Source organism: Mus caroli, unplaced genomic scaffold (assembly GCF_978045245.1).
Source record: "Mus caroli unplaced genomic scaffold, Mus_caroli_1 scaffold_18, whole genome shotgun sequence".
Lineage (NCBI taxonomy): Eukaryota > Metazoa > Chordata > Mammalia > Rodentia > Muridae > Mus > Mus caroli.
In genome coordinates this window covers 14,563,409-14,585,567 of record NW_028227273.1, presented here as the reverse complement: position 1 = coordinate 14,585,567, position 22,159 = coordinate 14,563,409, and the positions used below count along the sequence as shown (strand labels likewise).

General features: G+C 42.3%; 2 protein-coding genes across 15 annotated transcripts in view; both read left to right on the top strand.

Moving 5' to 3' along the window:
* Positions 1 to 29: 29 nt before the first annotated feature.
* Morn2 (MORN repeat containing 2) lies at positions 30 to 7,404 on the top strand. Of its 4 annotated transcripts, none has more exons than XM_029471322.2 (5): positions 30 to 159; positions 2,137 to 2,190; positions 4,305 to 4,438; positions 5,397 to 5,533; positions 7,182 to 7,404. In XM_029471322.2, the coding sequence occupies exons 4-5, from the start codon at positions 5,397 to 5,399 to the stop codon at positions 7,282 to 7,284; spliced, it is 240 nt and encodes a 79-aa protein (XP_029327182.1). In that variant the 5' UTR covers positions 30 to 159; positions 2,137 to 2,190; positions 4,305 to 4,438; the 3' UTR covers positions 7,285 to 7,404. The 4 variants fall into 4 exon arrangements, with proteins under 4 accessions (XP_029327182.1, XP_021042241.1, XP_085689336.1 ...); XM_021186582.2 differs by having other exon boundaries at positions 61 to 159; positions 4,305 to 4,411; XM_085833210.1 differs by lacking the exon at positions 30 to 159 and adding an exon at positions 172 to 294 and having other exon boundaries at positions 4,305 to 4,411.
* Positions 7,405 to 14,761: 7,357 nt separating this feature from the next.
* Arhgef33 (Rho guanine nucleotide exchange factor 33) overlaps positions 14,762 to 22,159 on the top strand; it is a 112,481-nt gene continuing 105,083 nt past the window's right edge. For 10 of the 11 annotated variants that reach the window (XM_085832721.1, XM_085832718.1, XM_085832719.1 and 7 more), the window contains exons 1-2: positions 14,762 to 14,860; positions 21,267 to 21,338. The gene's annotated coding sequence lies outside the window, so the exon portion shown is untranslated. The remainder of the gene's footprint in view (positions 14,861 to 21,266; positions 21,339 to 22,159) is intronic. The other variant, XM_021185994.3, reaches the window with a different exon arrangement.

Genomic DNA, 22,159 nt, shown 5'->3' with positions numbered 1-22,159 from the left:
TTGGCTTCTTGCACTTTTGCTTCCGGGTGAGAGGTCGCCCGGTCGCCCCAGCAACCGAGGCCCGCTCTGTCCTAGAGCCCAGCTCCCTCCAGCCTGCCGAGCTGGCGAGCCTAGGGGAATCGCAGAGTCGCGAAAGCCTGTCCTTCACGTCTCCATCAAGTGAGTGCGCTTCCTCCCAGGAGCCGATGGACCCGGAGCCAGCCGCAGCATCCACTCTGGGGTGGAGGGGCGCCGACAGCCCGGCGTCGGGGGATCCGGAGATACAGCGTGGGCCCCCGAGTCTGTGGGTTCTCTGTGGGTTCGCTGTGCCTATCACTCCGGATTTGTTTCCTTTACGGTGCCAGAGCAATGGCAGAGGTTCCTGCTAACTCACATAATCCAGAGATTTGAATGTGGAAACGTCACCCCCTTATTTAGAGAATATTTTATTAGTTTCTGTAATCGAACTCACACAGATAAGGTTTTTACCTATGTAATACAGTGAAGTAACCCTGTACAAATGGAAAAGAAATTAGCTTGATGTTTCTAGACTAATATGGCTGCTGATTTTGGTACAATGACAACTCAACATGGTTGAAAGCACAAGTACAGTTTTCAAAAATTAAACGTGTGTTTAATATATATTTAATATATTATATAATATACATTAACATATAACACATTATATATTAATATTATATTTAATATATGTATATATGTATATTTATATATTTTATATGTATATATATTTATATATGTATAAAGAGCAATAATAGTATGTTATGCATCAATAATAACAACAGCTTTTTCAGATCCTGTAGTCATCTGAACAAAATTGTAGACGTCTAGCCTCGCCTTAAAAAACAAACAAACAGAAAAACACCACCAAACAACTAGAAACAGCACAGGTCTGTGACCATTAGGGTACCAGCACAATATATATACGTATTTAAGTATACACATATACATACATGTGCGTGTATTGTACATATATAATTACATGTATATTATATATGTATATTACATGTATATTATAGACATATAATTAGCTTTTAAGTCATCTGTAAAGAAGACATCCTGAGTAATATTGGAACCATCTTTGATAAAGCTACCAATTCGTATCATGCAGCCGGTAGGAGATATTCTACATTCACGTGATACAGCGCTGCCCCCGCATTTGTAACACTAGAGGGCGAACAAGGCATTTGAGACTTGTTTTTACTTTTTTCAGCAGAGGGCCAAACGCTGGTGTGACATAGCTCTGTAAAAGAAATGCACTCTTTTAGATAGGAATTCCTTTCAGTAGTGTTCACAGTACTACACTCTCACGAAACAACAAACAAACAAACAAAACCAAAAAAAAAAAAAAACCCCGAAAACCAAAAAGGGGGAAAATTTCCCCAAGATAAAGCCGTACAAGACTATGCTCATCCAACGTGGGAATCTGAAGAGCGGCTGAGGACTGCTTCGTTTCCTGTATGATCAGTTGTGTTTAGTAGTGTCCTGCTTAGTAGGCGTTTAGTGATTGTGTCTCAAGAGCCATTCGTTCCCTAGATGAGCATTTTCTGTTTGTAGTCAATACCGAGTCAGGTGGCAGGAGGAAATGTAATCGATCTATGGTCCCTATTTTAGTGTAGGTGACTAACTACACATAACCATTGTTTTACTAAGACCCCGAGTCCTGGAACCAGAGGAGTTTAGGGATGAGAAGAAGTCAGAAAGATTTTGCAGAGAGGCCATATCTGAGCTAGAGACTATCTACAGAGTTGGACACAAGCCTGCATGACCTACATAGGTTCATCCTTTTAGTCAAAAGTAAGAATGAAACATAATCTGTTTCTACCTAAAGAAGACGCTCGTGCTTCCGGGAGAGCCCAGCATAGCCGCAGTGGGCGCTGTGAGCAGATTTAGTAGTCCACTACTGCCTGACTGAAAAAAAAAAGTTAATTTTATACTAATAAAATCTTACAAAATAGATTGAAATAGACCATCTAGGGAAGATAATTTATCTCCTCAGGCCCCTACACCAGACAGTAGCAATGCCAGTGTGTCTGTGTGAAGAGAATTTACCGGAATTCTGCTGAAAGCACATTTGTTGTGGGTCTCATGATATTAAACTATTTAAACTTAACCTTTATTTTCTTCAATCTCTTAAAGCTTCATCAGAAGTATATAAGATAAAATTTATATTTCCAAATGGAGACACATACGGTAAGCATGCATTTCAATTATCTTTTCATATAGGAAATGTGTTTTACAAAACCTTTTTTTCAATTCTGTGAAAAATTTAATTGAAAGTTTTCAAAATTTTCTCTAGAAATAGCATAGTATTTTTCTTTCTAGCAATGCTATCCTGTAAAACACTGTCATAACCCAATTCCTATGTTTGTTGTTTCTGCGGTGATAGATGCCGTTTTAAATACCTAATATTCTCCTCTTTCTTATTTCTCGGAAAGCTGTCTACCTAATTTTTCCATAATTCACACGTTCAGATCATATAGTTAGTTCCCCTTGATGATGTTGCAAAAACCCAACCAAACAACAAAAACAACAATGATTACAACTAAAAACAAATATGCATCAGAAACAAACCTTTGAAATGACATTTATAATAGTATATACCACAGGAAGGCTGAACTGCTGTCACTGTGCAGGGCCCACTAGTGACAATGCCAGTAATACCTCATGTATACTCTCATGGCAGCAGTCATTTCAACTCTATGTTTCCAAAAAATGCTACTGTTCCCAAGAAGGAGCCGTGCCTACCTGATTTTACATCTTGAGTCCAACTTTCTGTTGTCTTTTTCTACTAAAACTTGCCCTAAAGTACAGAGGAAAACCAACTTTCTGAGCTATGAACTATTTTACCCATACATTATATTTCCAGTGGTAAAATAAGACAAGCTAAAGTTATCCCATATCAACTGCAACCTCTCAAGTCAATGCTCCTGTTTTTTAAATTTATTTTATCTTTTTTTACAGTTCCCATCCTGGTCCACCCTCTGACTGTTCCATATTACCCCCCTAACCCCCATCCCTGTCTCCATGTGGATGTCCCCAACCACACACAAACCCACTCCAACATAACTCCCCACTCCCTGGGGCCAGCCAGTCTCTTGAGGGTTAGGTGCATCTTCTCTGACTGAGTTCAGGCCCGGCAGTCTTCTGCTGTATGTGTGTTGGGGGCCTCATATCAGCTGGTATATGCTGCCTGGTTGGTGGTCCAGTGTCTGAGAGATCTTGAGGGTCCAGGTTAATTGAGACTGCTGGTCCTCCTACAGGGTCACCCTCCTCCTCAGCTTCTTACAGTTTTTCCTTAATACAACCACAGGGGTCAGCAGCTTCTGTCCATTGGTTGGGTGCAAATATCTGCATCTGACTTTTTCAGCTGCTTGTTGGGTCTTTTGGAGGGCAGTTGTGATAGGCCTCTTTTTGTGAGCACACCATAGCCTCAGTAATAGTGCCAGGCCTTGGGGCCTCCTCTTGAGCTGGATCCCAATTTGGACCTCCGTTTCCCCAGGCTTTTCTCCATTTTTGTCCCTGCAGTTCTTTCAGACAGAAACAATTATGGGTCAGTTTTGACAGTGGCATGGTAACCTCAACCCTCACTTGATGCTCTGTCTTTCTCCTGGAGGTGGGTTGGTTCTACAAGTTCCCTTTCCCCACTGTAGGGCATTTCATTTGCTTCCTGAGAGTCTCTCACCTCCCAGGTCTCTGGTGCATTCTGAAGGGTCCCCCCCATCTCCTACCTCCAGAGGTTGCCTGTTCCCATTCCTTCTGCTGGTCCGCAGGGCTTCAGTCCTGTTCCTCCCACACAATAGCTGATCATGTTCTCCTCTTTCCCCTCCCTGTCCCCTTTCTCACCCAGGTCCCTCACTCCCTCCTCCTTTCTGTGATTGCTTTCTTCTCCCTCCCAAGTGGGATTGAGGCAACCTCACTTGGGCCCTTTGGCTTGTTAACCTTTTTGAGTTCTGTGGATTGTATCCTGGGTATCCTGTATTTTTGTTTTGTTTTGTTTTGGGCTAATATCCACATTTATTGGTATATTATCCCATGTAAGTAGCAGACATCCTAACAGATGAATAGACATTTAAATCAAAACCATTATACCTAGATAGGATACCTTAAAAACCCGTGGAGTCTGTCATCCACTCTGACTCTTAGTTTTAGTCCTAAAAAGCCAGAAAAGAAAAGGCCAACCAAAGCCCACCGCTGGGGTGCGGGGCAGTTGTGAGTTGGCTTCAGCATAACTGTTACACCCACCTAAGCCCACAGCCCCCATTTCAGAGCTCAGGGTCACAGCTGCAGGCTTCCTTCCTCGATAGATGGCGACTGCACAAGAACTACCTCTGGGATCTGTGAGAGAAACGGGACGGGCACGCACACCACGCCTAACGGGATTGTCTACACAGGAAGCTGGAAAGATGACAAGGTGTCCTTATCATCCTTAATTCTCAGAGTGGGTAAATGACCCAAGCATTTCATTACCAGCCAGAAGTGCAGTGGTTAAAGGGGGTCTATTGACTCACAGCTGTAATCTGATTATGTAGGAGGCTAAGGCATGAGGATCCCGGATTCCTGGGCTACGTTGCAAGACCTGTGTTCAAACTAGATTCTGTAATGAAGATAAATGGTTTTAGTGTCTATTATTCTACATATAATATTAATCTCATAAATAGACCTAATATTATTATCTTTCTCAGCTTCCATTCATTGAGTAAAGCCAAACATTATTTTTTTTTCCATTTAATCTTCTTGACAACCTCATGAGAAAGGTACCATTAAAACTCCTTTTATATGGATGAGATAAATCAGACTCGGGTTCCTTATACAGATGGTGGGTGATAACGTGGGACTGTATACCTAGGTCTACGTTTAAGAGATCATCACATCTATGTAGGTGTGCAGCCTCTCTACAGGAGAGGGTTCTCGCCATCCACAGCAGGAGTCTCTGGGGTCACTCTTGCTCCCCAAGCCTTCTTTCTAGTCAGCCTCACGCCAGCCTTTTATCTAACCTCTGGTCCTCATGTTATGCAGTAGACACTTTTCCTACTGAGCCATTGGCATACCCCAAATTCACAAAGACAGTGTAATGTTTTCTGAAGTGACTACACCAGTTGCTTTTTAAGACTTCTGATGAACTTTGGTGTCTTGAGGATTCTAATTATCACCACCTTGGTCCCTCATCTGTTCAGATAGCCTAGATTCAGAACATTTGCGTTAGTAGGCTTCACAGACAGACAGGAGGGGGAGGGGTGGGGAGGAGCGGGGTGGTGGTGGGGGGTGGTGGTGGATAAGGATAGAAATGTCTGCTCCTTGTGGAAACAAGAAGTGATACAAAGTTAATGAGGATGTTACTAAGAAGCTTGTGGGTGTAGTGTAGGCTGGACTCTGAGCATTTCCTTTCTGACAATCAGATGAATGGCTTTGGAAGACTTGAACATTTTTCGGGTGCTGTGTATGAAGGACAGTTTAAGGACAACATGTTTCATGGACTGGGGACTTACACATTCCCAACTGGGGCAAAGTACACTGGAAATTTCAATGAAAATAGGTAACGTTACATTTTAAGAATAATTACAGTTCTAAAAGATTCTCTTCAGTCATGCTTGTTAAGTAGTGTATTTAATTAGTGCTAAATAGTCTTTATGGCATATTTGATCTCCATAAATGGCTGAGGAATGTAAGAGGGGAGGCTGTAACCATTATAGCCTTCCAAAGTGCAATATCATTTTTGGTAAAGATGATTAGACTTTCTCTGTGTAGCCCTGGCTGTCCCTGAACTCACCCTGTAGATTGGGCTAGCCTTGAACTCAGAAATCCACCTGCCCCATGTCTCCCTAGTGCTAGGATTAAAGATACACACCACCGCCAGACGTGGTAGCGCACGCCTTTGATCCCAGCACTCAGGAGGCAGAGGCAGGTGATTTTCTGAGTTCGAGGCCAGCCTGGTCTACAGAGTGAGTTCCAGGACAGCCAGGGCTATACAGAGAAACCCTGTCTCGAAAAACCAAAAAAAAAAAAAAAAAAAAAAAAAAAGGTACACACCACCATGCCTGACTGATTATTAAGCTTCTACCCCAGCTTCTGTGGTCTCTGTTAGTGTAGGGTGAGTAGAAAACTGTGTGATTCTTGAACAAATTTAGCCCAAGAATAATTTTCACCTAAAATAATTCCTGTGGTTAATTTATCCTGACCTGATGTGTTCATGAATGTTTTATTATGATAACTTTAAAGTATAACCAAAATTAGAGAATGCTAAAACTAGAAATGCACATACTATTGCCCTTTCTGAGCATATGATTGCAGAAAATATAAAAATGAATGAAGTATAAGCATAGTTTTATAAGCTTCATCTTACTCCATATCAAGCCACCCCAAGTTCATTATGAGGCTGGGGATGCAGCTGAGTTGATAGAGTGCTTGTCTAGTGTACATGAAACCTTAGGTCAAACCCCACATCACATAGAATCGGGCACAGCACGCAGCTCATGCCTGTAATCCTAGCCCCTGAGAGTCAAGGCTGGGAGGCCAGAAGTTCAGTGGCACCCCTGGCTACACGAAAAGTTCGAGGCCAACCTGAGCTACAGGAGACCCTGCCTCAAAAGGAAAATAAATTTATTTATAAATATCCCTTTCACAATCTAGAATGAAAGTGCTATCTAATTGTTATAAAGTCAGTGTGATACATTTCTAGGACTCCATTTTTGTAACAAGGACACAAACTATTTTCACTTATATTAATAAAGAGAGGAAAAGATAACCTATGGGATACAGCCTATTCATATATGAGTGTGTTTCCACCACTACAGTGGGATCAGAAGAACACTGTGCAAGCACAGCACCTCAAACGGAGCTGATGACCAAGAAATATTTGTTAAGTAAATGAATGTTTGAGTCGAGCCAGATAACCAATACACAAGTTTCAAGTTTCAGCCGATTGCTTGGTTTTATATAAAGTTAAGTTTATTTGACGCTGAATCCATGAGCACCAATATTTGTATCTAGACAGTGTGTGTTTGAGATACTGTGTCTTCTGAGTGTATGAAAGCAGAACGCTGGTGAGTAATAGGAAGTGACGTGGAAAGGTAAAGAGCCCTAGACAGGCAGCGCAGCATAGCAGTCCACGTAGTCTGTGAATCCACATAGACTGTGAATGACCAGTCCCGACTAACGAGCAAGCTCACTTCTCGCTTTTGCAGGGTAGAAGGTGAGGGAGAATACACTGACATCCAAGGCCTGCAGTGGTGTGGTAACTTCCACTTCACAGCTGCCCCCGGCCTGAAACTAAAGCTCTACATGTAGACCTGCTGCCTTAATGCTGAGATGTGGCCTCTGCACCGCCCCTTAGGCAAAGCAACTGAACCTTCTGCTAAAGTGACCTGCCCTCTTCTGAAAATCCAATAAAGTTGTCATGCACTTACACCCTTTTGAATTATGTATTGTATGTGTGTGAGCTCATGTGTGTTTATGTGCATGTGTGTGCACATGTGCTTGTTCAGTGTGTGTGTGTCTGTGTGTGAGTGTTTGTTCATGTAGGTACATGTGGAAGGCAGAAGTTGATAATAAAATGCCTTTTTCAGGCCAGAACATGCTTTTAATCCTAGCACTCAGGAGAGGCAGGCAGATCTCCTGAGTTGCAGGACAGCCATGGCTACACATCTTGAAAAAGAAAAAAAAAGTCCTTTTCAATCATTTTTCACTTTTTTTTTTTAAGACATGGTCTTACTGTATGGCCATGGCTGGCCTAAAACTCACTGTGTAGACCAGGTTGTCCTCAAACTCACAAAGATCTACCTGTTTCTTCTAACCAAGTGCTAGGATTAAAGGTGTTTGGTCACTAGATTCAATCTTTTCACCTCATTTGTTCCTCAGTGAACCTGGAGCTCACTGTTTCTGCTAATTTGGCTGGCCAGTGGCCCCCAGGATACACCCATCTCTGCCCACCCCCAGCTGAGCACTGAGGTTAGGCACGTACCAGCATGCCTGGAGAGGGAATCAGGGCCTTCACGTTTGCAGGGCAAGCCCTTTGCCCACTAAGGCACTTCCCCAACTCTTGAATTGTATCTTCATTAGGAAATGACTCTAAATAAATTGTGTGAGTCAATTCAGAGTTTTTGCATGTTTTAAAATTGGAGCAGTACGGTCCGAATGGTGGCTAAGTCACTGTGTAACTCTGCACCTCGACTTTTGTCAGCCCCTCCCTCCGGCTTGTGCCTTCAGGTTTCTTTTGGAAGAAAAACATTTTTCATGAGATGCTCTTTATAGTTATGCAATCAGTTGGTCCCCACTGGATTGGTTTACAGTTGTGGTAAAGCTTAACATGAAAGCTGTCTTTTCAACAAGAACTTAAATGCAGTACATTGTTGCTGACTGTAGCTGCCATGTTGTACAGCTTGTCCCCAGAATTTATGCTTGACCGACCGACCCCTTAACACAGAGATTAGTACTGACATTTCCTGCTTCAACCACTATCTAGTCTTCGGTTCCACGAACGTGAACATTTTACATGCCTTATAGAAATGATGCAACATTTGACTGGCCCTTCTTATAATATCCTGAGTGGTCAGCTGTGTTATATTACAAAAATCCCTTCATAAAAAGCTGAGCAGTATTCCACTATATGCATAGATTATATGTATACATTATATGTATTTCTCTAAGCTGGACAATCTAAGCTTGGCTATTGTGAACTGTGCTGCAGTGAACATAGAAATGTTCACTGGAATTTTCTGTTAGAGATGCTGATTTCAACTCATGTGCATAAGTACCCAGTAGGAGTGCTGGATCACACAGTAGGTCTGTTTTTGTCTCTGAGGGCCCTCCGTGCTGGTTTTCCATCGTGGGAGTGTGTTTCTACTCACAGTATGTGAGGGTTCAACTTTCTGCAGATCCTTAGCAACATTGTCTTTCTTCTTGTTGACAGTGGTAGTAATTGGTTGATCCGCCTAAGACTGCTTGGCACTCGACTGTATGTATAACCCAGGCTATCCTCAACTCATGATTTGATTGTCCTCTCTCTACCTCCTGTGTGCCAGCTTTACTTACAGCAGTCCTGTGTGGTTGGTTTGGTTTTAGTTTTGTTAGCATATGGAATAGTTTTGTGGTTTTGCTGCTAGCCACCCTGACATGTACGCTGTGGTAGCGTGTTGTGGTTTTGGTTTTTCTTCCCCAGAGATTTGTGAACTGAGCTTGTGCATGCTCGTGGGGCCTTTTGTATCTTTTTTTTTTTTTTTTTTGGAAAACATCCACTCAGGTTCTTAGTCCAGGTTTTAATTTGATTATATATTTTTTTCTTGTTTCTTCTCTCTCCTCCCTTCCTCTGCCTTTCTTATTTATTTTTCTTTTCTTTTGAAACCAGGTATCACATGTATTCCTGGCTGAACTGGAACTTTTAAATTTTTTTCTCTTACTTTATATATATATATATGTTTTTTTTTTGCCTGAATGAACCTCTGTGCACTACGAAATGCATGCAGTTCCTGTGGAGGTCAGAGGTTGGTGTTGGATCCACTGGGATGGAGGTACAAATGGTGGTGTGATTCGAACCTGAGTCCTCTGTAAGAACAACCTGTGCTCTTAATCTTTGAACCATCTTTCCATCTACATCTATCATGTAGACCAGGCCTGCCTTGAACTCACAGAGATCCACTGCCTAAAAGCATATGCAACTACACCTGGTCCATTGTTTTCTCTTTTACATCTATTTGCTTAAATGTGTGTCCATGTATATGTGTTCTCATGGTGTGTGTGTGTGTGTGTGTGTGCCCAAGGTCAGCATGTGGGCAGTTCCCTGGTTTTCTCCTTACATCTATTTCAACGTCTTCTTCTTCTTTTTAAAAATATTTATTTTTATTTATATGTGTAACTGTCTTCAGACACACACTAGAAAAGTGCATTGGATCCCATTACAGATGGTTATGAACCACCGTGTGGTTGTTGGGAATGGAACTCAGGACCTCTGGAAGAGCAGTCAGTGCTCTTAACCACTGAGTCATCTCTCCAACCTCCCCCTCTGTTGATGGTAAAATAATTCTTTTTTTAAATTAAACTAATAAAATTTATTTAAAATATACAACTCAGTATTGACATTTTTTAAGTCATATAAATAATTTATGATAAATTCCTCTTAAATATACATGATATCTTCTAAAGCTAAAAGTAATAAGTACTCAACCAGTTTTTTAAATCTATTTGAAACATTAAACATGATAGAAGTAGAAAAAAATCTCTTATGAAGTCCGCTATGAAAGGAAATTGTGGCAAGTTCCTTATTAGACAGAAACCAATCCATCTCCAAGGGAGAATACGCAGCATAACTGTGGCTTCATAGAATGAATTGGGTAGTGTTTCTTCTGTTTCTATTTTGTGGAATAGTTTGAAGAGTATTGGTATTAGGTCTTCTTTGAAGGTCTGAAAGAATTCTGTCCTAAACCCATCTGGTCTTGAGATTTTTTTGGTTGAGAGACTTTTAATGACTGCTTCTATTTCTTTAGGGGTTATGGAACTGTTTAGATGGTTTATCTGATCCTGATTTAACTTAGGTATTTGGTATCTGTCTAGTAATTGTCCATTTCATCCAGATTTTCCAGTTTTGTTGAATATAGGCTTTTGTAGTAGGATCTGATGATTTTTTGAATTTTTTTCAGTTTTTGTTGTTATATGTCCTCTCTCTCTCTCTCTCTCTCTCTCTCCTTCCTTTCTTCCTTCCTTCTTTCCTTTCTTTATTTCTTTTAAAAGATTTATTTATTATTATATATAAGTACACTGTAGCTGTCTTCAGATGTGCCAGAAGAGGGCATCAGGTCTCATTATGGGTGGTTGTGAGCCACCATGTAGTTGCTGGGATTTAAACTCAGGACCTTCAGAAGAACAGTCAGTGCTCTTACCCGTTGAGCCATCTCACCAGCCCTATATGTCCCTTTTCATTTCTGATTTTGTTAATTTGGATACTGTCTCTGTGTCTTCTGGTTAGTCTTACTAAGGGTTTATCTATCTTGTTGATTTTCTCAAAGAACTGGCTCCTGGTTTTGCTGATTCTTTGTGTAGTTTTTTTGTTTTTATTGTTGTTGTTGTTTCTACCTGGTTGATTTCAGCCCTGAGTTTGATTATTTCCTGCCTTCTACTCCTCTTGGGTGTATTTGTTTCTTTTTGTTCTAGGGCTTTCAGGTGTGCTGTCAAGCTGCTAGTGTGTGCTCTCTCCAGTTTCTTTTTGGAGGCACTCAGAGCTATGAGTTTCCCTCTTAGCACTGCTTTCCTTATGTCCCATAAGTTTGGGTATGTTGTGCCTCATTTTCATTAAATTCTAAAGTCTTTAATTTCTTTCTTTATTTCTTCTTTGACCAAGTTATAATTGAGTAGGGAATTGTTCAACTTTCCATGTGTATTTGGGCTTTCTGTTGTTTTTGTTACTATTGAAGACCAGCCTTAGTCCGTGGTGATCTGATAGGCTGCATGGATTATTTCAATCTTCTTGTATCTGTTGAGGTCTGTTTTTTGACCGATTATATGGTCAATTTTGGAAAAGGTACCATGAGGTGCTGAGAAGAAGGTATATTCTTTTGTTTTAGGATGAAATGTTCTACAGATATCTGTTAGATCCATTTGGTCCATAACTTCTGTTAGGTTCACTGTGTCTCTGTTTAGTTTGTGTTTCCATGATTTGTCCATTGGTGAGAGTGGGAGTTGAAGTCTCCCACTATTATTGTGTGAGGTACGATGTGTGCTTTGAGCTTTAGTAAAGTTTCTTTTATGAATGTGGGTGCCCTTGCATTTGGAGCATAGATGTTCAGAATTGAGAGTTCTTCTTGGTAGATTTTTTTCTTTGATGAGTATGAAGTGTCCTTCCTTATCCTTTTTGATAACTTTTGGTTGAAAGTTGATTTTATTTGATATTAGAATGGCTACTCCAGTTTGTTTCTTGGGACCAATTGTTTCTTGAGAACAATTTTCTTTGAACACTGAGGTGCTGTATGCAGCAAAATGCTGGGTCCTGTTTGCATATTGAGTCTGTTAGTTTATGTCTTTTCATTTGGAAATTGAGTTCACTGATGTTAAGAGATATTAATGAATAGTGATTGTTGCTTCCTGTTATTTTGATGTTATTTTTATGCTATGTTATCTTCTTTTGGGTTTGTTGAAAGAAGATTACTTTCTTGCTTTTTCTAGGGTGTAGTTTCTCTCCTTGTGTTGGAGTTTTCCATCTATTATCCTTTGTAGAGCTGGATTTGTGGAAAGATATTGTGTAAATTTGATTTTGTCATGGAATATCTTGCTTTCTAGATCTATGGTAATTGAGAGTTTTGCTGGCATCTGTGTTCTCTTAGGGCCTGTATAACATCTGCCCAGGATCTTCTAGCTTTCATAGTCTGTGGTGAGAAGTTTAGTGTAATTTTGATAGGTCTGCCTTTATATGTTATTTGACCTTTTTCCCTTACTGCTTTTAATATTCTATCTTTATTTAGTGCATTTGTTGTTCTGCTTATTATGTGACAGGAGGAATTCCCTTTGTGGTCCAGTCTATTTGGAGTTCTGCAGGCTTCTTGTATGTTCATGGGCATCTCTTTCTTTAGGTTGGGGAAGTTTTCTAATATAATTTTGTTGACCTTTTAAGTTGGGAATCTTCACTCTCTTCTATACCTATTATCCTTAGGTTTGGTCTTCTCATTGTGTTCTGGATTTCCTGAATGTTTGGGGTTAGGAGCTTTTTGCATTTTGCATTTTCTTTGACTGTTGTGTCAGTGTGTTCTATGGTATCTTCTGCACCTGAGATTTTCTCTTCCATCTCTTGTATTCTGTTGGTGATGCTTGCATCTATGACTCTAACCACTGATCAATCTCTCCAGCCCCAAGGTTTAAGAAATTACAGAACAAAAGCAGGTGTGATGGAAGGGCTGAAGAGCTAGATGGTGATGATGCCTGCATAGTCCTGGAAAAGCCCGGTCAGGCAGCCCATGTCTTTAATCCCAACATTTTAGAGGGAGAGGTAGGAGAATCAGGAGTTCAGGGTCATTTTTGGCCAGACTTATCTACATGAATACTTGTCTAAAAAAAAAAGAAGAAGAAAAAGAGGAGGAGGAAGAGGAAGAAGAGGAGAAGAAAGAGAAGAGGAAAGAAGAAAGAACAGGAGGAGGAGGAAGAAGAGGAGGAAGAGGAGGAGGAAGAGGAGGAGGAGGAAGAGGAGGAGAAAAAAGAAAGCCAGCCAAAAATCCCAGCCTGGACTGAGGAGGGGCTCATGAGATCCACCCCCAAGTGAGATGCTGTCAGCAGCTGATGGTTGCTGGGACGGAGCAGTCTTTTCTTCAGGGATGCAGCCCCTGAGAGGCTGCCTATCCTCCAGCAGAGGGTCCTACACTCCTGCACATTTGTGGGGGGTTAAAAAAGCACATGCAGTCAGGAGGGGAAAGCTATGGGGAGGGATTGTGGGGGTGGATTTGAGCAACATACATAGACATGCATGACATTTCTAAACAATAAAATCATCTTGTAAATACGTTAAGGTATACTGAATAATTCAATTCAAAGGAACAGTTTTATGGACTATATATGAATTATATCTCAATTTCTCAAATGTAAATCTGTAGTCATCATATAGTCTGTGCTCAGAAATCTTAAGCTACATTCCCAGGCCCATAGAAATCTTCTTTCCCAGATAAAGTAATATTTAAAAGTGTCAAACTCCAGCCAGGCGTTGTGGCGCACGCCTTTGATCCCAGCACTCAGGAGGCAGAGGCAGGTGGATTTCTGAGTTCAAGGCCAGCCTGGTCTACAGAGTGAGTTCCAGGACAGCCAGGGGTACACAGAGAAACCCTGTCTAGAAAAACCAAACCAAACCAAACAAAAAAAGTGTCAAACTCCACTACTGAATAATTATACTGTACCCATAAATATGTACAATTAAAAAATGAAATAAGATTTGAATGGAAAAATTACCAAAGTAGTAGGTATCATCTATAGTTTTAAAATTACATTAAAGATCTGACTTTTTTTTTTGCTAAAACTCTATTCCAAAACTGACCAAAATGAAAAAATAAAGTGTTGAAATGAGTACTTTGTGTCATATTTCATTTAAAATATTATAAATGTGTTTTTTAATATCATTGACATAATGACATTTTTTATTCTTTACTGTGCTAATATAGATTTGGGTTAAAATATCTTTTGAAGTATTAAAAATGGTATTTTATTTTTTTGTAATAGCTTTGTTGTTAATTTCAAAAGACTATAGTGCTCAAAGAAATTCTGTCTCAACCCCTCCAATAATAATAATAATAATAATGATAATAATAATAACTAGACATTTTTGGGTGTGTTGCTTAGCATTAGCCAGTATTGCTTTAAATTCAATAGTATTGTTATTGTACTGCCATTCATTAGGAGCTAACTCCAAGGTAAGTTAGAATGAGGTGAGCAGATGCTGTCAGGAGCCAGGGCATACAATGTCGATCCAGAACATCTGGGAAATACTCCATAGAAGAGCACATGCCTTGCAGTGAGCCTAAGCTCTCCTTGTAGTTTTTATGGCATCAAAATAGGTTTTACTTTTTAAATATGTAACTTTGCCTTGCTCTAGTAACTTCTTAGGCTGTGAGTCTTGCCTTTCTCGAAGGTGCTGAAGTCCCCCCTCCCCCTGAAGTGGTGTGTGTGCATCCTCTCACCCTTGGAAGCAGACTCAGCTCCACTCACTTGATTAGCTGACCTGGAGCTTATGTAATTAGAAGAGACACCAGTCTCCCTCATTTAAAAGCCTGTTAGCATATGACAGTCTCCTATCAAGGGAAGCCAATCCCCTCCACAGCTTCTTCCTGGAATCTTTTAAGTTACTTCAGAATCCAGATAAGCCTTGGACTGGGGATGCGCTAACCACAGCAGGCACCATGGGGTAAGTACATGCCCGGAGAACCAGGGAAAGGGGAACTATTTTTATAAGAGAACAAAGCTACCCATCTTTATCTGTGGTGCACTAATCCAAGTCCAAAATAGAGTAACATTTATTTAAGGCAGACATTCAGATAAGTAACTTTTACTTCAGGAATTACAATGTGTAAAACATTCATTCATTTTTCCTGGTTAGCGTTTATGTTTGAATCTACCTTTGCAGGCTGTCAGCTCGTGCAATGTCTGGGGACTAAAGTGGCTCTGCACATTTACGTATTTATTTGAAGCTGGGTTAACTCTAAGAACAGTTTTAGAGAGAGAACGAGAAAATTCTCTTATTTACAAGGCAGCATTATGCCAACACATGCATGCTTCTTTGGGATTAAGGATAATGAAAGCATGAAAAAGATCAGGGATGGGGAGGGTTGGTTTATTTATGCCTCTCTGACGAAGAACAAGGGTAGAGGAGTTTTGGGCAGAGCTCAGAGTTCTATGGACAGTAACAGTTGTACTGGCTGAGCCTGTGTACAGATGAGTTCACTACACAGAGGTATTTATTTGTGAAGCATTTTCAAACAGTTCTTGGGGGGCTTGGGGTCTGATGAAAAAACAAAACAAATCAGATTTCACTCAAAAGCTTACTGTTCTCTTTGGAAAGTGTTTGATTCCATAACAATTACTACTACAGTTATATGCATTTTAGATGCGGAGGCAGCTCTGTCTGGATGTAGAGACTTACCTTTGTCCTCTTTCCTTCTTCACGTAGCTCCTTTCAATACAAACCGTGTCATGCAGAATACTGATGCCTCACTGAAGGTTTCTTGGGAAGGATTCCACGGAAGTGATCAGAAATGTGTGGGAAAGGGTTTGGGCACTCTTACTCCAAAACAGTTTCCACTAACTCTAGTTAGTATTCACAGTTTTGTTGATGACCATGAGTCTGGAGAGACAGTGCTAAACCTGTGTGAAAGACTTTTGAAAGAAACATCATACTGTTACTAATTTTTTCATATACAGTTTTGCTGGGGATTATACTCAGGGTATTATGCATGCTGGGTAACCACTCTACCAGTGAGCGCTATCCCCAGCCCCTGTCGTTAGCTTAAATAGATGACTGGTTTTTCTTCTGTGCACAATGGTGTTGTGCCTGCGTGTATGTCTATGTGAGGGTGTTGGATCTTGGACTTTACTGGCAGCTGTGAGCTGCCATGTGGGTACTGGGAATTGAACCTGGGTCCTCTGGAAGAGCAGCTAGTGCTCTTAATCACTGATCTCTTAACTCACCAGCCCTGTTATTAACTTTTAATACAAATAGAAATGAAGTAGTTTCAAGCTAAGTATTAACAAAGAAGTCCCGAGTGAAGACTTCACGTGCATCTGCTTGGCTTCGTTGGGTGAGAGGTGAAAGGCCTCTCAGGTCTTCCTCGTCCTCTCCTGTTCCCTTGCCTGGAGTCTGTACATCACCGCAGCCACCAGTTGCCCCAGGCAACGCCAGGGAGCCCTCCTGCTTACCTCCTCTGCTGCTTCCTTACAAACAGGAATTCTCACCTTTTGGGGGAGCAAAAATGGGCTTCAAGGATCTTTGGAAAGTAGTCTTTCTAGCTTTATAAAAAAAAAATAAGTAAACTGAAACATTTTTACATGCAATTTCAGGTTTCTAGATAGTCCACGCCCCAGATGAAGAACACTGGGTATTTAGTTGGTTCTTGAGATAAGGTCTCTTGTATTCCAGGCCGACCTCAAGCTATGTATAGACAGCCAGAACCTTGAACTTCTGATCTTTCTGCTCCACCTTCCCTAAGTGTTGGGATTACAGGTACAGGGCACCATGGCTCTTTTAAAAGAACAGTTGGTTTTGAATTTAGGACAAGAGTATAATTAATTTGTCTAACAGTTTTCTTAGTTTCCGGAGTGCTATAAAATGTAAAAATCATTAAGAGAATGATTCTATTTTCAGGGGTAGGGTCACATTACCATTCTGTTCTCTTTTAGACCCTTTCCCCCAGCCACCCAATTTGCTTAAGACAGGAGTCCAGTTTAACCGAACACATCTCTCACTGCTGCGTCTCTCACTGCTACCGTCAGGCCCCTGGGACTTGATTAATCACTCGTGCCTCTGGAGAAAGCTCCAGGAGCCGCTGATGAAAAGGAACATCATTTTGTTTCTGAGGCTCCGTGCCCCAAATAAGATGAGCTAAACAGAGGGTACCCTGCTCAGGATTATACAGGACTTTGTTCTGCTCCATAGCTCAGAGAGTTGGGTCTCGCTGGTTCCTGCCTTGTTGATGAAGACGTGATCTTCCTAGAATAGTCAGACATGTAAAGGGTGGCTGCTGTCAGATGCTTGAGTTTGTTCATCTGAAGACATCTCTAGGACTTTTCCTGAGATGAGGGGATACCTGTCTTGGATTTGTCTTTGGGTCCTACTTAATGCCAAGCCCTTTTCACGTTGCCTCAGGCTATCCTGGCATGGTTTTAGTGAGCAACAAAGAAACAAATATTACAAAATTTTCATACTCTCTAGAGAGTCTCCTCCCCTCTAACTTCTTATGGAATGTGGGATGATTAAAGATGGTCTGTAAAGATGTATATAGAGATAGCTTGTGAGATGTGGAAGGACCTTAAACCAGCCTGGTGATGCATCCTTGTAATCAGAACACTGGGGGAACTAAGGCAGGGTTAGCATATGTTTAAGGCCAGCCTGGGCTACACGTTGACAAAAGAGAGAGAGAGAGAGAGAGAGAGAGAGAGAGAGAGAGAGAGAGAGAGAGAGAGAGAGAGAGAAGATGAGAGAGAACTGTGCAGTGTAAAATACCCTGCCACTATTTAACTGATGGCCATATTTTTTGAAACCCCTCTACCAATCCCTTTTCCAGTGCTGGTGGATAAACCCAGGGCACTGCACATACTCAGTAAACATTTTATCATTTAGCTATGACCCCAGCCCTAACTGTGTTTCTTTCTTGCACTGGGGGGAAGGAAGGAAGGCTTTTCCTATGTATCCCACCCTGGACTTGAATTCCCTGTGTAGCCCAGGCTGGTCTCTAATTTGTGTAGATCTTCTTGTCTCAGCCTCCTGAGAGTCAGGATTATAAGCGTGCATCACCATACCCAGCAATGCTGTCTATCTGAAGATTGTTTGTGGCCACCTTTCCTATCTCTTAGCATAGCCAATGCATTTCTAAATGACATCTGGCAAAAATAGAGTTAAGGTTCTATTAATATTGTGCACACAACAAGTTCATTATTACAGAATGGTCAAGTTTTAGTTTCTCAGTTCCAGTCGTTTAATTTTGTAAAATCTGTTACGGTTATATTTTTTACCTCTGAATCTGTGAGTCCAATTCATTCTCTTTCTTTCTTTCTTTCTTTCTTTCTTTTTTTAATTAGGTAATTTCCTCAATTACATTTTCAATGCTATCCAAAAAGTCCCCAATACACTCCCCCCCCCAGTCCCCCACCCACCCACCCCCACCCCTTGGCCCTGGCATTCCCCTGTACTGGGGCATATAAAGTTGGCAAGTCCAATGGGCCTCTCTTTCCAGTGATGGCCTACTAGGCCATCTTTTGATACATATGCAGCTAGAGTCAAGAGCTCTGGGGTACTGGTTAGTTCATAATAATGATCCACCTATGGGGTTGCAGTTCCCTTTAGCTCCTTGGGTACTTTCTCTAGCTCCTCCATTGGGGGCCCTGTGATCCATCCAATAGCTGACTGTGAGCATCCACTTCTGTGTTTGCTAGGCCCCGGCATTGTCTCACCAATTCATTTTCTTAAGCTAAGCAAGACATTCGGCTCATGTAGGAACCATTGGCAGCCACTTCCATCTGTGTCCTCCTTTCCTAAGAGTGGCTTTTAAAATCCAGGCCATGGTTATCTTTCACTGAGTTAGTAAAGGGGCCTCCCTCCCTGGCCTCTCTGCAGCTGGCTTTTCTGGATAGTCTTTAAGTCATTGCCTACCCAAAGCCTGGCCTGTTGCAGATGCTTGAAAACCTCAGCGACTACTCTCTTCAGTGCGTGCCAGCCTCCAAAGAAGGTGTTCATGTCTGTCCATCTGTCCCCAGTCTGTCAGTCCAGACTCACCCTCTACTTACAGGCTCCCTAGGATCCTCGTCCACCTCCACCTGTGTTCTGTTGTGAGTTAGTGTTTTACCATTTCCTGCAAAGCTCAGCTCAAAGCCTGTCTGTCTCCGTGAAGCCGGGACCGCCCTTTGTCCTCTGAGCTCACTCCACTTTTCGCACTGCACTGTGGGTCCAGGTTATTTGTGTGGCTCATTTTTCGCTGTTAGACTGCAGGCTCCTTGCAGCAAGAGCATCATTTTAAAAAGCATCCCTCACCACCAAGCACATGCCTTTTACACTACATGGGTTAAATAAATACTGTTTCCCTATAATCCACAAAGAATCAGAAATCCTAATTTTAGCCAAGCTTTCTTTCTTCCTCAAAGAGTGGCTGAAGTTCCTAGCTGGAGAGCTCAAATGGTAAACTATGAGCAATGAGCAGGGAGAAGAAAAAAGGGGAGGCTGGAGGGGGCTGGAGGGGACAGGAGAGGACAGGAGAGGACAGGAGGGGCTGGAGGGGACAGAAGGGGTTGAAGGGGACAGGAGGGGTTGGGGGGATAGGAAGGGGTTGGAGGGGGCAGGAGGGGTTGGAGGGGGCTGGAGGGGACAGGAGGGGCTGGAGGGGACAGGAGGGGTTGGAGGGGACAGAAGGGGTTGGAGGGGACAGGAGGGGTTGGGGGGGGACAGGAGGGGCTGGAGGGGTTGAAGGGGGCTGGAGGGGCAGGAGGGGCTGAAGGGGCTAGAGGGGGCTAGAGGGGGCTGGAGGAGACAGGAGGGGCTGGAGGGGACAGGAGGGGCTGGAGGGGACAGGAGGGGTTGGAAGGGACAGGAGGGGTTGGAGGGGGCTGGAGGGGACAGGAAGGGATAGGAGGGGCTGGAGAGGACAGGAGGGGGCTGGAGGGGACAGGAGGGTACTGGAGGGGCTGGAGGGGACAGGAGGGACACCAGAGAGAGTACTAAAGAGTGAGTCATTTATCATCAGTAAGTAGAAAGTACAGTCTCCAAGGGTATGTTCCAGAATTAAAACAGTTCTTGCTTCTACATCATTCCCTAGGGGCTATCATACAGTAAGGAGTGGGACCATTTGTCTGCGATGGGGAAAGTCAAGATAATAGGGCTTTAAACAAGACGCTTCTTTCTCGTATTCCTAAAACCATAAGCAAGCAAAGATGGTGAGTCACGCAGTCCAGAGCTGTTGGATTAGTTACGCTGATGCGAGACTCGGGTTCCTCTGTGTTGCTTATTCTTGGCCCGTGCCTTTTAGTTCAAAAACATGATCGGGGCTGCACTCCGCATTGGTATTCAACTAGCAGGCAGGAGAGTGGGAAGATAAGGGGTGTTTCTCTTTTAACAGGAAGCCACACTATTTCATCTATCCCCGTGCATAAAAACCTTGACTCAAGGCTACAGCTAAGCTTATGAGGGCGAAAGGGGAATAGGATCATTCAATGCGGTTATTAAGGTAACAAGAGGTTGGGCAAAGATGGATCAGTTCTGGGTGCCAACTAGCAGTGTGATGGATGTGATATCAGGCTTGGCATTGCCACTTTTATGCCTCTAGAATAAAGCGCAGCATCATGTAGGAAGCCAATATCTTAAGAAAAAAGTATCGCAAGGTTAAAGGAAAACGAAAAAGGGCAAGCCAAGCCGGCCGTGAACCCAGATCCACTGAGATTGAAGGACGGGACGGGACAAAATGAGAAAGGTGACTGAGTCATGGTGTCCCTGTCCTGTTCTTCTCCCTCCTTCCAGCCTGCATGGCCCTAAGCCTCAGGCCAGCTGAGTGTGCTAGCCTCCTGACTACTTTCATGTGGGTGGAGTGAGCAGCTAAGTTGTCCCAGAGCTTCAAAGGACAAAAGCTTTAAAAATCAGCAGCTGGCTTGGACCTGCCACTTGCTAGCAAAAGCACACACATCACAGAGTGTTTCTCAATTAGCCCTCTATGGAAAAACTTCTTAAAAACCCATTTCACTTGTCCCTTGAGACAGCTTCTAGAGACTTTGGTATGGGATGCTTTCTTCGGTGTAGGATACTGAGAAAGCATCCCTGGACTGTACAGTCAGATCAACTGCTCTGAACTCCTGACGGAGCAAAGCTAAGTCATGCTGGAGTAGTCTAGCTAGAGTCCTGTGCACAGGAGTTCATTTTACAGTCACCCCAAAGGGAAACACTCTAAAGGGAAGGGACACAGGCACTTGATTTTTTTTCTCAGCATGGGTTGGAACAATTAGAGAATTTTAACAGGGAAATAAAAATACAATCTGATAACATTACACAATTATATGTGGAAAAGATGGTATAGAATGTAAGGTAGTTGTCATTGCCAACAGCATTTTGTCTTTTATAGACCCTCTAGAGTAATCAGAAAGAAGACTTCCAAAACCTGATGTGATGTCTCCTGCTGGAGACGGGGCGCGAGGTGAGTGAAAACCACACAGACCTTGTTTTTAGTGGGAGCAGTGATCCTTCCGGAAATAGAAGCATGCTACAGAAAATGGAGTGGGAGAGTTTTGTAAGCCTCTGAACAACTGTCAACCAAATAAGAATTTCCATAGGTAGAAGCCAGAAATAATAGCCACTTTATGAACAACCATGTTACTTCAGATTCTTACTATATGTATGAATGCTAACTGACAATATTGATGAGGAATGAACTGTTTTAATCAATAAACTGTTGATCTCTATTTGGGATAATTGGGGGATTACAAAAAAGTTCTCTGGAAAGATAACACTGAACTAATATGCTGAGTCCCTGTTTATTCTGGCTTTGTCACATCATAACCATATGGACTAGACTAGACAGCTTGTGCAGTGTCCATTTACAGTTGAGGAAACAGGCTTACCAAGGTTAGTGAATTTGTATTTTGAATTTTCATTTTGTGTGTGAGCTGTGGGGTGCATGTGTGCAAAGCACACGCATGTGCAGTTGCATTTGCCAGTGTGGATGTATAAGGCCAGAAGCCAACCTCAGACCTCTTCCCTGTCACTCTCCACCTTAGTTTTTGAGACAGGGACTCTCACTGAGCATGGTGATCACAGTTTCAGTTAGGCTGGCTGGCCAGCAGGCTCCCAAGACCTGCCTGTCTCCATCCCTTCTTAGCGCTGGAGTGACAGATGGCTTTGGGAGTGGTGCTGGGTATCTGAACCCAGATCCCTGTGCTTGCCAGCCTATGTGCCTAATCCAAAGATTACTTACCTCCCCGGGATCACAAAACTAAATGAATCGAAGAGCTAAGATTT